At 31.6% G+C, this 16362-nt stretch overlaps 2 protein-coding genes across 3 annotated transcripts; one reads left to right on the forward strand and one right to left on the reverse strand.

Annotated features, from left to right (window-relative positions):
• Positions 1–556: 556 nt before the first annotated feature.
• Positions 557–7959, forward strand: LOC105152517 (uncharacterized). Of its 2 annotated transcripts, none has more exons than XM_011066872.2 (5): positions 557–843; positions 1748–2120; positions 2847–4241; positions 4945–5912; positions 6702–7959. In XM_011066872.2, exons 2-5 carry the CDS (start codon positions 1761–1763, stop codon positions 6898–6900), a joined length of 2922 nt encoding a protein of 973 aa, XP_011065174.1. In that variant the 5' UTR covers positions 557–843; positions 1748–1760; the 3' UTR covers positions 6901–7959. The 2 variants fall into 2 exon arrangements, with proteins under 2 accessions (XP_011065174.1, XP_087262103.1); XM_087405977.1 differs by lacking the exon at positions 557–843 and having other exon boundaries at positions 1980–2120; positions 2847–2943; positions 3014–4241.
• A 66-nt stretch (positions 7960–8025) lies between these two features.
• On the reverse strand, positions 8026–14665 carry Rap2l (Ras-associated protein 2-like). The gene has a single exon (XM_011066869.2). The coding sequence runs from the start codon at positions 14059–14061 to the stop codon at positions 13516–13518; it is 546 nt and encodes a 181-aa protein (XP_011065171.1). The 5' UTR covers positions 14062–14665; the 3' UTR covers positions 8026–13515.
• Between the last annotated feature and the right edge of the window lie 1697 nt (positions 14666–16362).

The raw sequence follows: 16362 nt of genomic DNA on the forward strand, positions 1-16362 counted from the left end.
TGAACTAACTCCTTAAAACACTCGCTGCTCGCGAGAGAGAGCAAGTCCCGTTTTTTTAGAACGCTTTCAGGAAAAAGGTGCCCCTCCATGCTGGTAGGGCGCGTGAGGTGGAGAGAAGATGTCAGGGGCGATTCCTGCAGTTCTAGTGCCCCGTCGGTTATTGAAGTAAGGAAAAATTTGTAATTTGGCCAGGACATTCCTGGACAAGTTTTATAAGTACCGCTGACGTGACAAGAGTAATGAGTGCAGAGTTGTGATTGGTCGCGCTGTTCCGTTCCGCTGTGAATTTCCGCTCATGGGATGACACCCTAAAATGCTCCTACTATAGCATTTACTCACTCTACGCGCTCGTTGAAGTGAGTAGAAGCTATAGCATGAGCACATTGGAGCATGCTGGAACATGCGACGAGAACAAACTTCTTGTGTCTCTTTAATTTATATTTTTAATTCTTAAACGGAATATGCCAATCAAATGCAAGAATTCACTGAGCGCTCAGTGAGTGGTTGTAGTACTGAATGCACCCATTGTGCGCAGGCCCATAAATTTAGGATTCTAGTCACTCCTGTCGACTTTAGTCACTGGTGTCGATATCCAGTATTTCAGTATGAAGTGGCTAGTTGGTTATTGGCGGTCCATACTTATGTAGTCAAAGATTCATTTAGTTAATTTAGTAGATATATATATATCAACTTTTCATTTAAACAATAAAAATTAACGATATATTGACAAAATCTGCATTTTATAAATATTTTGATCAAACATTAACGATTCGATAATTACTGTTTATGACGATAAAAGAGACAAGTTTTAAATGAAAAATATTCGTTAAATAAAAAGTCTCGGTAAGTCAAAATTTGTGTGTGAATTTTGTATTATTAACTTTTAGGGGAGATGTAGCTTACTTGAATAATTACCCAATTTTTTTATTATAAAACAGTATTACATATAATTGTGTATATTATCTAAATCCAGCAAACGAGAATGGATTAAAATGGATTGAAATTTTTTTCTATCCGAATGCATATTTTAAATAGCGAATACTTTTTTTGGATTTAATCGGATTCAATTAGATTCAATTGGATGCAATTGGATTGACAAACTGCATTTCCTATTCAAAATTTTGAATTGAACAGTATTCACAATGCACAGAAAAAACTAATATTATTTTAGATTGAAAGGCATAAAGATATATTCCATGCAATTCCTATAAATGCATTCAAGATTGAAAAGCATTCATTTTAACATTCGTGAATCAATATTATTGAAAATTTGAATCCATTTCAATTCATTTCAATCCATTCTCGTTTATTGGGAACATTGTTACATTATTTAAATATCAATATTTAAACATTCTGTTAAAGAAAGAAAATCTACTTTTATTTTGTAGCAATTATCTAGATTTTATTTTATTTTTATCATATTGATGTTATATAAATCTTTAAACTTCTGAATTTTTTAAGTAACAAAATAATTTATCCAATATATGCTTTCTTTTCATTTTATAATTAATGATTATACTTTTATAATTTAAATGATAAATTTTTCCTTTTTATCTTTTTGTGATAAATAATTCCAAAATAAGATTAAAATATTCTTCATTGACACAATATAGATTATATTTGTAATCATGTTATATATTATATTATCATTTGTATTATTATTATACATTCTTTAAGATTAAATTCATGTTATTATATTTAGATAAACATATGTATACATAGGTAGGATAATACAAATGCTTTTTAGGTTTTTGTTTAAGATGGATCTAATATTAGAATTACCTAAGCAAATACAAAAATTCTTATTCAAGAAGGAGCAAGAATATGGTCAACTGAAATTTATTTTATCTCGGGCCACAGATGAGACTTCGTATTTCGTCAATGAATTCTTAGAAGCCCTTACAAATATTATTAAACAATTCAATATATACAATGTCAGATTATACTATGAGAATGACAGTTCTAAACCGTGTATCAACATCTCACCAGGCACTATTAGCTGTTACAACTATTTTTTGTTGAACACCAATTTTCAGTCACAATCCCTTCTTGCAGAGGACTTGATGCTTGGCCATATAGTCCATTCTTGGCCTACTTTATCGCCATTTCTCTTCATACAGGTAATCCTTATATTAATAATGAGAATATTAACTTGCTAATTTTATTATTTCACAGATATAGTGAATCAATCAGATATAGTGAATCCAATTTTAATTACCACAGGCAAATATCGTAAAATATGAATATCGAAGAACGTGCCAAACAGAAGTTATATAGTCTGAAGGAGACAAAAAGTGGTAAAATCAATTTTTGACAAAATTGATTTTTCATGTCGCCATTTTTAAAATTATGATATTTTTTGCATAATACAATATCTCTAATTATTCTGTGTATAAAATCTTTAATGTAAAAATATTTAAAATCAATAATTTTAGTCTGAAGCGTTTTTCCGTATTTTCCATATTTTATGAGATTTACATATACAAGGCCTACAGTAATTAAAATGGGATATCTTGTATGTGTATGTATATGTGTATATTTAAAAATTATAAATTATACTTTAAATAATTTTATGTATATAGTAGTAAAAGAAATTGCTTATTTGGATAATTTCTTTAGTCAGAAGAGAAAAATATGTAATTTTTGTGATAAATAATCATATTTAATTTATTATATGAATAAATATATTATACATATTATTGCATATATATGTATATTTTATATACTTTATTTTTATTATATTAATCATTAGATTATATACTTATATATCATTATATTTAATATATTATATTTATGATTATATCAGTGATTATGTCAGTGATTATATTACATACATATATGTATAGATAATTTGGCGCATAAAGTGTGAGGACTTACTGATTGAATCGCTCATGCATTTACCATTGGATCTATGCGTGGATATTTTGGATATAACTATCAGATGTATAAACGATCTGGAAATTCTACGAGCCAAACGCTTTGTTTTCATTCTGATATCAAAATTGTATTACAGATGCCTGTGGCTGCACTTTGGCATACTGTCAAAACGTAATGTAACAGAGATCATCTCTCAATTAGTAGCGCACTTTCAAGTATTATTAGATGTTGTCAGCTCCAAATTTGTCTCCCTCGAGTTATCTAACCAGAAAAAACATCTGCAACATGGTATTCTTCTAAAAGACATGCTTCGTTATATCAAAATGTGCATGCGTTATAAGACTAAAAACTTCCCGGTCAAAAATGATCGATTGGGATTGTTCGAAATCACATATGGTAATAATGACGGCCGTACGGATTATTTTTGTACGGTTCCTATCGACAAGGTAAAGTCTATTATAGCAACACTGGATCAAGAACTGATTACTTTACTTCTAAATCAAATCAAACAAGTTGATTGTTTGGAGTTTATGGACTGGGCAGAAATCGATGATCTTGAGAACATAACGATTTCGCTACAGCGAGCTATTATCATCGAATGTCACTGTTTTATAGAGTTTATGAAGCAAAATGAATTGTTGTCGACGAATGATCATCTACTTCAGTGTCTAGAGCAACTTGTAGGTCCAAAAAAACCTGAAGAGTCTGTTTTAAGTCTTGAAGAACTCTGTCACAGCATTGAGAATGGCAAATTGGATGATATGAAAGAATTGATGAAATATTACAAAAAATGGGATCTGTCTGTATTGCAATTTATCAGCAGAAAAACAGAATTATTAAATGTGCAAGACAGTAGTACTGTACTTGAATATTTTCATTATATAGTCGAACATATTAATAACTATGAAAAGAATTACCAAATCTACACATTAATATTGGAGATATTGACAAATCAACAACTGTCGGATATGTATCGTATCGTACTACTATACACAATTCAGCACTTTCATGATAATCATTTAACATTCTTGTTCAGTAGTGAATACTTTAAAACATATATAGAAAGCAATTTAAATATATCCGAGCTTCAGGAATTTCGTATCATTTTGATCTTTGTTATGTTGAATCCGAAGGTAGTGTTAACTACTCTGGTGAGAATCGCAATCGGAAGTACTGAAACAGAGTACCAAAATGTTATGTTTAAAAAGCATCAAACATATTTTCTGTATGGCTTTTTCATTGCGAAATTAGATGATTATGATAACTTGTTAACGTTTATTCTGAAAAATATTTGGCTACATGATAATTCTACGTGGTGTTACAAGCAATTTGAAACTTTCATGAATGATATGCTTCAAAAAAAGGTAATGTATAATATTATAAATGAATCAAGCATTATAGAGGCATATTTTTATCAAATTTATTATTCACACAAATTCTATTCTTTATTATTTTTTATGTATTAGAGCATATATATATATATATATATATATATATATATATATAATATATATATATATAAATTTCTTTTTATCTATGTACATATATGTGTGTGTGTGTGTGTGTGTGTGTGTGTGTGTGTGTGTGTGTGTGTGTGTGTGTGTGTGTATCAAGTAGATTATTTTTAATAAATTACATTTCGAAAAAGTAAATTTTACGAAAAAATTGTCCAGATTAAAATTTCGCAGTTTGAGAAGAGAAATATGATGTATACAATGTTTTTTGTCACATAATATTAAAAATGTGTCGCATGCATTATATTTTTTCTAAGATTGTGAAATATTTTTGAAATATTTTTAACAGGCAATCTTTTTCATTTTATTTTTTTGAGATATTTGTTAAAAATAATCTTTTCTACATTTTATATTAATTTATAATTAATCTCTTTAGCTAATATTGTTATAGCATATCTAAAATTGTATTCAAAATATCTGTATTCATACTTACTATTAATGTAATCAAAACATATCTATTTAATAGTAATTTGTGTATTTTTCTTTGGTTTTTATTTTTTAATCTTGTTGGAACTGCATTTTTATTTTTTATTTTTGCATTTCTTTTTTATAGGCAATAACTCCGGACGATCTGTTAAACAACGTCTACATTCCTTGCCTGATCGGTAAAATTTCCAATTGTTCGAATCTGCTCTCTATACTGATACATATGTACTCTATCCTAAGGAAAAAAATCTGCACGCACAGAACAAATTACGTATTGCTAATCACAGAATTAATCAAGAAGATGTCGATGTTAAGAAAATCCAATCCAATGTATTTAAGAAGCACCGTAAACAATTTGTTGGACCGAGGAACAATGATATTAAATCTTGTATCCGCCCGACCGAATCTGTTAACGTTGAAAAATCAGAGTGAGATCATAACAAAAGTTAATAATTTTGTGGAACCTATCGATCAAATATTATTAGCTCCTTTGTTACAAAAAATCCTACGTGGCACTGTGAAGGACGTAATTCAGAACTATGAAAGACGTTGCTCCACCATATATCAACTAATATATACGAATTCGCAACGTAAATCCGACTTGTTCAAATTCAATCAGAAAGCCTTATTACGTCACATGATGCTGCATGCCACTGAGGACGAGTACAAGAACTTCGCTATCGAGATGACGATGGTATCTTGGTCTTACTTTGGCTGGGCCAATGAACTAGAGGCGTATGAGAATGTATTGCACATTACTGCCGAGGCGATGCAGCTCGCCTTAATCTTTACAGATACCTTTCCCAAAGATTCATTTGTTTCGCTTCTGCGTGCCCTCATGCACTATTGTAACACACTCTTATTCCTCAAGCACCAGATATGTAACAACCAGGAAATACTCTTCAATGTCCTATCAAAGACTCTATTCTCTTTGAAAAGTGCAGTCAACGAGACACAATATGGCAAGATATATGACAATTTGCTGGAACATATCAACAACATGTGCGTCGATGCAAATTATAGGATTAGAGATTATTTTCGCAAGATCAGCGAGTTAATCGAAATACACTTTGTACGATCTGAAAAAATCGAGAAGTAAGTGAATAATAGTTTTTTTTTCTTTTGGATTTAGTTTTTTTAAAATAAGAATTTTCTTTTTCTTTTTTTTTCAATTTTTTATTTCATATGAATTTTTATTTTCTATTAGATAATTCCCTAATGTAGAAAACAATAAAAATAAATTTTAAAATTTTTGAATTATATTTTAGAATATATATGTGATGTTTTAAAATAATATTTTCCTAAAAATAACTTTTTAAATTTTCCGCAAGACATTTGATCGGCTTTGCGACTATCTATAGTTATTTAAACTCCACTGCGTTTCTATAGGTTTTCATTTTTTAATTTTATTACAATTCTAATATTTTAATAATTCTTACAAAATTTTGTTGATGAAAATTAAATATATTATATTATATAAAGTGACAGAACGACAGAATTTTATTAAATTGCAAAATGTAATAGATTATTGTTAATTGTTTTAATTATTTTAATTAATTTAAATTAATTTTTATCTATTTTATATTTTTTATATTGTTTCTATTAATGAATTTTATAAATTAAAATAATTTTGTATTATACAATAAAATATTATTTATAGATAATGAAATATTAAAATATTGTTTTTAAATATTTGTTACATATATAGAAAAGAAAAAATAGAAATACAGTGTATTATAATAATAATTCTGATACATAAATAATGTATCAGATGAATGTTTTACAAAATATAGGAACACATGTATCAAAATATAGAATTTATATACTTTAGATAAAATGTATTATGTAGAAAATAAAATGTGATAATTTTTATATATGTTTCAGTGAGAGTTCAGACAATTTAGTATATACGAGTTTGTCGCTTCTCACTTCTACTACAAATGAAATAAGTGACATGTTCAAGGCATACCAATTCGTATGTGATTGTATTGACGATATAATTCATCTGAAAAATAAGTACTTTGTAACTGATTATCGAACAAATGTGAGATTTCATACGCTTGGAAGGATAAATTATCTTTAATAATGCATAAAAAAAATATTTGCATTGTTTCTGTTGGAATAATTTTATACATAAAAGAATATTTTTTTCAATGTTATAATCAAAGTACGTCTCATTTGTGAGACTACTTCTGTTTCGATATATTGAATCAATCTGTATAATATCATTAATAATCGTTTTGTTGTATGGATTATTTTTTATACTATATACTCGCTGTGTAACTGTTAATTATTTGTAAAATTATGTATTGTTGATTGAATGTTTTAAAAATTCTATACAATTTTTCTGAAATGTAGAAATTTTAAAGCTTTATTTTTGTTAAAACAAGTTTTTAAACCTTCTATTATGTATGTTATTGGAAAGAAAAAAAAATACGAATGTATTTTACTAAAATACTTACCTTTTTTATTCTTAAATATAATTTTTTCAAATTTTTAAGACGTTCGATCGGCTTCCCTATAATTTTTCTAACTGAATATCGATTATCTTAGTACTTACCGTTAAATATCGAAGTGTAAACCTAGTGTTATATATGAGATAAAAAAAAAATATTTAAGAACAGTTTTCTATGCAATGAATAGTATTGTAACTGCATTTGTATATTTTGTAATGACACTGTGCGTCTTTATTTATAATAATTTTCCAATGTATATATACGCAACAAACGTTGTAACATCAATATATATAGTTTTATATTCATTCAGCGATTTATATTTAGTTAACACTGTTTCTATACTAAAATTTATTCAAAATTTTTGATTTTTTAAACAAAAATTTATAACATTGTACAAAAAATTCTCCTAAAAAAGTTACAATTTGAATATTGCAGTTATGATACTTTTCATTGCTTCCATTTGTTTAAATTAATTTTTATCTATTTCGGAAAAAAATGTTCATTCTCGCGTAAATTATGTGATATTTTAATAATATTTAGCATTTAAAAAAATAGATGTGTAATATGAGACGGAGGCAATGAAAGATTTCTCAACTGTGCAAAAAACTGATTCACATTTGTTATTGCGAAAACAGTGATTTTCTATTTGCAAACCGGATCTGAGTCTACCTCGTGTACATAATGAATGTATATATGTAATAAGCATTGGACTGATAATTGATTAATAAAATACACGTGCAAAAGATACAAAATGAAATATAAAAAAATTTTATTTGAACCATATAGGCGAGCTTTAACTTAATCGAGTCTTTTTCTTAATCACAATTATAAAATTTTGTCATCGTATAAACCGAATGACGAGTAGTTCTCTAAATTCGATATCTTGACATTATATTATGAACTTAAAAGTAATAACTTAATTGATTTTCTGTGTAAATAGTTTTAAGTTGGAGCATAATTCCGGAAAAAATGATTTAAAATGAAATCGATCGAAACAGTAAGATTATAAATATACGCTTTTTTGAGTTTGGAAAAAAATGTATGTATACACTCAGATTTTTCGACGCAGAACTATATCCAATTGATAGCTATTGATTTGAAAATTTTAACGCTATATTTGTGCGACAGTGCCAAATATCATGATGAGAAGTAAAAAAAGAAATAGAGAAAATTGCGAAGAAAGAAAAAATGTGCATTATCTTGAAGACTTCTGAGTTTAAATTTCTTATATTAAAATTGAAATTCAAATAATAAATTATTAGATGAACGGAGCCTAAGAGTCACTTCGATATTTCTACGATAATTATACGTTTTAATTAAAAATATGATAATTATATATTTTAATTAAAAATATTTTTTTCAATAGGATAAGAAAAAGAAATTGCATTTTTTGTTCAGGAAATATCTGAAGAATGCATATGTAATTGCGACTTATGAATGCTTAACTCATTCGTTCATGACTAGATCATCATGCTGGTACTCCAACATAAAAGCGTATTAAATCTATCACTTTGTTGTCCAGTTAATAAAAAAATATTCTGTGATGCTCTCTTCGACCGAAAATATTTTTAAATAATTCGGATATATTTTAAGATAATAATTATTAGCAAGCAATTTCTCACTACGAAGGAAAAAAATAGAAATATAAATTAATAATAAGAAAATGATTCTGTATTGTAACATTCTAGTTTCGTCTACTCATGTAATTTTTCAACTTATAATAAGATTCTACACAATTATGCACGAAAGAACGAGACTGCACTTAGTCCAGTGTGCAATGCACATTTTCTTTTTCTTTCACGAATAAAAGATATTCACTCTGAAATACTTCGCATCTCTTTCGGAAGTTTCAAGATAATTACCTTTTATTATATTTATATATATATATATACTTCGACTCGCTATATTATATATTTACAGATTCTTCACATTGTAAAAAATATATAACGCATTTCGTACTCAATATATCAGATATATATATGTATATATACGCAGGTAATAGTACTGAAAGGCCGATATACACATATCTAAATCGTGGTGTTTTTCTTTTTTTTCTCTTTATCTTTTCACCAATTACTAATTAATGTGTGCGTAACCCGATTGCATGACAAATGCACATGTGTCTGCAACTGTATGTGAATTACAGTGAGTATGTCTTTGCATATTGCATCTTTCTCTTTCGATCTTTTTCTTCGACATGTAGGAAGATAATAACTGATTCACTGATCATAAGTAAAGTGAATAATTAAGAAAAGAAAAACAATTCTGGTCCTTAGATGTATGATATGCTGGCCGACTCCAGGTATGGCGCAATCCTTTTTCTTTTTCCCTTTAACGCTTCTCCGCCGGTGATAGCTCCCCAAATAAAAACGATTCTGTTATTAGAATTCATGTCATAGATCATTCATGCGACAACGGTTTTCAGACCGCCACCTTAAAAAAATAGCGCGCGCAATCTCGCAAATTTCATGAATTGGACGCGCAAGAGGCACGTGGCGTGGCCTCTCTTCATATAAATATATAAATAGATTTTTCAAGTATATCAAATACTTGGTGAGCTATCTAGGCAGACGACGGCCTTGTAATCCGTACTTCATATCATGTGTGTATGTATGTATGTATACGTGTTTCGTATGTATAAAACAGGGCGAAAAACGCAAGGAAGTATACAAGTCAGGCGACGACGATCAAAACGCTTTATAAAGAGGCCCTCCGATCGAAGCTGGGTGAAGACTTCGATTATTGTTATCCGATATACAAAAGGTGCGATGTTACGACTACGGGATCACAGCGAGACTAAGAATTTTTCACGTTATTGTGACAAAATAGCGGCTTCATGAAACCACTGCGCCTGCTCTTATCCTTCATTTCTTGACACGCGAACCGCGAGATAACTCACGACCGCGGTTTCCGGCGCCTCAGCAAATTCTTTTTTCTTTGTTTTTTTTTCTTTTCTAATATTAAGGCCCGGAATAAAACTACAGAGAGCACCATTCGAAAAAAGTATACCGAAAGGGTCTTTGCGTTATTCAACGCAACATTAAACGCTCGTTCGAAGTATATGAACAATTATTTCTTCCTGATACTTAAGAACGATCTAACTATCAATCGTAGAAATACTGTACATCAGTTCATTCTCATCTTTTTTTATTCTTTTTTTCTTTAACTCTTAATTCTCGCAATTTTCTCCGAAAGTTGGAAAATAGTATCGCGTATACTATTCAGACAATACAATTTGCGTTAAAATTTATAATGCCGCATTTACAAATTAGAATTGGGAGGGCTATACAAAATTACAAATACATTTTTGTCAGAAGCGAAATATCCTTCGGTAAAATCAGTAGAAAGATATTAATATCAAACGATCTTCGTCAATTTTTATTTTTGCATTTAACCCTCGGATGTGCTTTCTAAATAATTCTCTCGAAAGTTTAAAAAGATTCAAAGTTCAATTAGATAAAGATATAATTTGAATTCTTCTAAAAATTAAATCTAGACGATAGGAAAGATTCGATCTCATTGAAAATATCATGAAAAAGTAATAATTGCTCCAATAATGCATCCAAGAGTTAAATGGCAATATATTGAACAATATATATGAATGTTGTTACGATGCGCGCGTCGAGAAGCGGTGTTTATCTGATAATACAATTTTGATTACATGAGAAAAATTACACACACTACTTGCCAGTTATTCATAAAATTAATCGAACGTTTTAAAAAAATTTCGTCAAATCTTTTACTATGATAAGAACAAAACGGAAGAGAAATTCTATATGTTTTCAAAAATGTGCAAGTAATGCATCTATCGAAATTGCAACATAAAGAATAGAAATAAAACATATGAATATCTAAAGAGATAATTTACAGAGCATAATTATATCTAATTATACAACAAGAAATGATTGTGAAATAATTTAAAAAATAAATGCTATAATTTCATCTATAGAATTTCTTCACATTGCAAATTCAGTAAATAGTAATTGCACGTTTCTAAAATAAGTGTGCAATTGTTTTCGAAATTTTAAAATTAATCAATCTTATGAGGAGTACCATTGCTCTCTAACTTCTCCTACATCCATCGATTATTTTTTTACATTCGAAACTCGACAACAGTTTTGAACGATTCTATGGATTTCTTCTCTTCGAAAGCAATGCCAACAACGAAAAGTATTGTAATTTAGAATATTCACAATTATTTTATTGTATTTTAGAATATTCACAATTATTTTCTTTTAATATCTTTTGTAGAACATTACGAGGAATTCTTAGAGAAGTTTTATTCGGATTCTGTGATTTTTCACGAGGCCTCAAGGATAAAAAAAATATTTTTGAAATTAAGTCACAGTCTTGCTATTACGATACTTTTCATATTGGTGTAGTCGTGAACGAGCGATGAATAAAAGCACATACGTGATTTTTGCAGTTGAAGGGATCAATGCGAAAAACCGGCGCACCTTCCGGAGATTTCTAATTCTACTATTGTGCTCTGTCATTGGTGTATAAGATCACTCGTTAAAAAAAACCGTCATCAATCCCATAGTGATCGAATGTGCAGTCTTGCGGCCTATGTAGTACAAATTTTTTTTTTACCGTACAAAGCTTACAAATTATGAGTTTAGATTGACATTATTACGTTAACTATATCTTTACGAAACGTTTTTTCTTAATATTTTCCCGTTATCGTATTTACATAATATAATCTGCAATGTTACATTTCAACAAACTAGAGGCAAGTCTTTAACTCTGGCCCTTAGTCATTAATTTTGTAATCATCACGATATATTAATTTGCTCACTTCTGCGCATATGAGTTTGCAAATACGGTATTGCGTATCAAACATCTTGGAACAGACATAAAAGCAAAACAAAAGTAAAGTATTAGTACTTGCTACACAATGGATCACAAGAAATCTCACAACAGCTGGATTATCCGTTAACCACTGAGGTGTCGCGTACAAAACTTAATTCTCAGTGCCTTTCCTTTATGCACAGTAAAATAGTTCAATGTTAGGACTGTACAACCGACATACAGGATGATTTTGATCATTTGAAATATCTTAAAAAACATTTTTAAATATTTCAGAACCAAATCATTTGATACAAAGAAACAAATATCATTAAAATGATCCTCAAATTGAATAATTTTTTTCTGAAACATTTTTCTGTGTATATCCTTAATAATGAAGACATTTCAAATGATTAAAGGTGAAACACCCTGTGTATAAATGTCACTAACAACGTCTCGTACAAAAATGTTTAGACAATAGGTATCTCGCTAATCAGCCTCCTTAGCTTAAATTAACACAGAACAATTGCACAGAGAAGAGTACTCTCAAAACCGAACCACTTTCATCAAATCAGATGGATTTGATTGCATAGCCTTCGCACGACTGCATACAAATTATACGTACAGGATTAAACCTCGCTCAAACATTTAGTTTGGCTCGCTGAAACTATCACCATGCTAGAACAATCATCACAGTGATTCCTTCAAAGTGCGAATAATCTTTCTTTTTTTTTCTGCGCAGCACCTAAATCTCCATTTGTGGACGAGAACGCGAACCTACGTGCGACGATTCTGTCTGAAATTGAGCAGAAAGCCGATATCGAGTTTGGTTTTACGGTTTTCGACACCTTCTCCTTTCTCGCGAGCGGAGTATTGGTCCTTTTGCCGAGGAAAAGCTACCTTTTGCTCGCTCCTTCTCTCTTAAATCTTATCTATATTATTTATATATATATATATATATATATGTATATATATTACAATAATATTACATATATAATATTATTCGCGTATAATAAAATATCTGTGTTTAACGGCCGTCTCTCGCCGGACGGTCTTCCGAAAGTTAGAAAAGAAGAGAACCATAGTTTCCATTTTGGAAAATTCATACAGCGTCCGATATAAGTTAGCCTTGACAGATGCACAGCACATCTCAAGGTTGATAGGACATCCAAAAGATGGTTCTTCAAAAGGTGATCCTCCAGGACGACGTAACACGTTGACGAGAGCTCTGCCCATAAGCCACTGTACACTGTATCATCTTTCCTTAGCATGTTCCTCAGCAGACCAAGTAAGAGATGCAAAAAGAATCCCCTTAGCAGAACGGTGAAAAACCACGTCGTCGAGTTAACGCCGACGAGCTCTTTCCCCGAAGCACTGTACACACTGTATACCTCCATCACCTTAGTTCGGTCCGCGGGTAAATAATCCGGGCGAACGTCGATTTTGATTAAGTATTAGAGGACGCTGCAACAGCAATAGGTCTTCTTCTCCTTCTCAGGACTGAAGTTCATCTCGCGCACAATCTCAGCAAACATCTCGTTAACGTTGGTACGGTTCTTGGCGCTTGCCTCGACAAACGGACAGCCCCAGAGTTGCGCGAGCTGATGGCCTTCCTCGGTGCCGACCTCCCGTTGGTGTTCCAGGTCGAGCTTGTTCGCCACAAGTAGCACCGGCACGCGTTCCGTACCCTTGACACGCGTGATGAGCTCCTTCATCGCCTTGATATCCTGAAAGGTTTGATGATTCGTCAAGCTATATACTACGACGAAACCTTGACCGTTCTTGATGTACAAGTCGCGCATCGACGCGAACTGCTCGGTGCCGGCGGTGTCAAGGATCTCGAGGACACATGGCGAGTTGTCCACCTCGATTTCTTTACGGTAGAAATCCTCGATCGTTGGATCGTACTTCTCCATAAAGCAACCGGATACGAATTGGACGGTGAGTGCGCTCTTGCCCACCCCGCCCGAGCCGAGGACCACCACCTTGAACTCGCGCATCTCGCCGTCGTCGTCGTCGCCGTCGGCTCCTCCGCGCCTCCTTCCGCGACGTCGCCACCACCACCTCCTAGACGTGTCCAGGACCGCGCCGGGGTGTGGAGAGCCGTTTCACTCGAGGAGAGAGAGAGAGAGAGAAAAAAAGAGAGAGAGAGAGAGAACAAGAGAGAAGGAGAGAGAGAGCGCGAGAGAGACAGATAGACGGAGCAAGATTGTCGCACCTTCTCTCACGAGTATATACACTTCACTTCCACTGGCTATCAGCTAGGCTATGGGCACGAGGTTCCTCTTAGCCCTCGTCCTCGTCTTCGCCTCGTCGCGACGGCAATCCGCGCCCGTCCTCCTCCTCCCGGTCGCGAACAAAGGCATCGACGAAACTGGCCGTAGTCTGGCTGGCGGACGAGACGAGAGAGAGAAAAAGAGAGAGAGATAGACGGATCACGCGAAACGAGAATCGACCTGCGCCGTCTCGTAGTTAGGCTGCCTGGATATTACGGCGACTACGCGGCTACGCCAGGACATGACACAGGCCGTCTCTCCGTCTGCACGTTCTATACGCAGGCACATATACGACGACACAGCTCTCATCCGTGCCTGCCTGCCTGCCTGCTTGCGCCCGCCTGTCGTCTACCTCCTCTTCCTGCCCACACCCCTTCCTCCTCGAACCCCGCTGCACCGACCGCTCAGCCGCGATCTGACGTGCGCGACGCCGCCATCTTATTGTCGCCGTCAGGCTTTTCTTCGAATGAACGTCACGTCGTCGCGCAGATCATCGACTGTTCGCGTACTCTAGATGTCGTAAGCCTCGAAAACACGCTACGTATTCACGGAAAGCCCGTATATATTTGCAGCCGTTGACTGTGCACTGGAGACGAGTGCAACGTTCTGTTTTATTAAATTCAGAGGCTACTTTGATTCCCGTTTCGTAGAGTAAATTTGAATTAACAATTCCTTTGGCACGATTTTATTGAGGGTTAAATAAATTTGGAGTGTTTATAGATTGCAACCAAACTCCGATTTAACTTAATCAGTGGTTAATTCAACTTTTATTCGATGATTGCAAATTTCTCTGATACCTTGCTTATCGTGTGTCGGACAAAAATTAATAATTTTGTAAATATTAATAAAATACTGCGACAAGTTATATTTTAGGCATTGCACGCAATGGAAGAAATATCAGGTATAAATGTCAGACATAAAAAAATTAGAAAATGAATATATAGAAATTTGTAACTTACAATGAATAAATAAAATACAAGACAAATATTACGTTTAATTTCTATTCCTAATTTTTTTATTTTATTTATTATTAATATTATTTTAAATATTAATTTATTAATATTTACTCTTGTTTCTAATATTATTGTCCTATACAGTATACATTTTATCTGATAAGAACGTTCCAACAAAAAATGGACTAAAATGGATTGAAATTTTTTTTCTATCCGAATGCATATTTAAAAAAAAACAGTGAATACTTTTTTTTTTAATTTAATTAGATTCAATTAGATTCAATTAGATTCAATTGGATGCAATTGGATTGAAAAACTGCATTTTCTATTCAAAATTTTGAATTAAACAGTATTCACAATGCACAGAAAAAGTTAATATTATTTTTAGATTGAAAGGCATAGAAATATACTTCATGCAATTCCTATAAATGAATAAAAATGCATTCAGGATTGAAAAGCATTCATTTTAACATTCGTGAATCAATATTTCTGAAAATCTGAATCCATTTCTGGGGTCCTTAAAACAAGAATGTTCTCTGGACAATGAATGGTCTATAGGACATCTCTAAAAGATTTGTGTATGGGATCCTTACTCGATAAGTTAAATTAATAATAAATTCGATCACTTGCATTACACTAGATTAGATAGTTTATATTAAAAATTGTTACATATGAAATTAGCAAAGTTAAATACAAATCATATAAATACTTAAAACAATTAAATATTCAATAATGATATTATTATCTTGTTATTTAAGAATATATATGTATTATTTCATTGTGAAAATCTATAAGTAAACAAGCTAACATTTTTAATATCATTTTAATGTCAACCCTGTAAACTGAGAATAAAGAATGCGTACTTTAAATAGAAAAATCTTTTTTATATTCAATTGGATTAAAAAACTGCATTTCTTAACTAAAATTTTTAATTAAGCAGTAATCACGATCCACTTTTAAAAACTGAACTTATTTTTGGATTGAAAGTATAGAAAATGTACTTCATGCAATTTCTATAAATGAATAAAAAGGCATTAGGTATTGAAATGGATTCAGATTTTCAGAGATATTC

This window comes from Acromyrmex echinatior, chromosome 4 (assembly GCF_024713525.1).
Source record: "Acromyrmex echinatior isolate Ae372 chromosome 4, ASM2471352v2, whole genome shotgun sequence".
Taxonomy (NCBI): Eukaryota; Metazoa; Arthropoda; class Insecta; order Hymenoptera; family Formicidae; genus Acromyrmex; species Acromyrmex echinatior.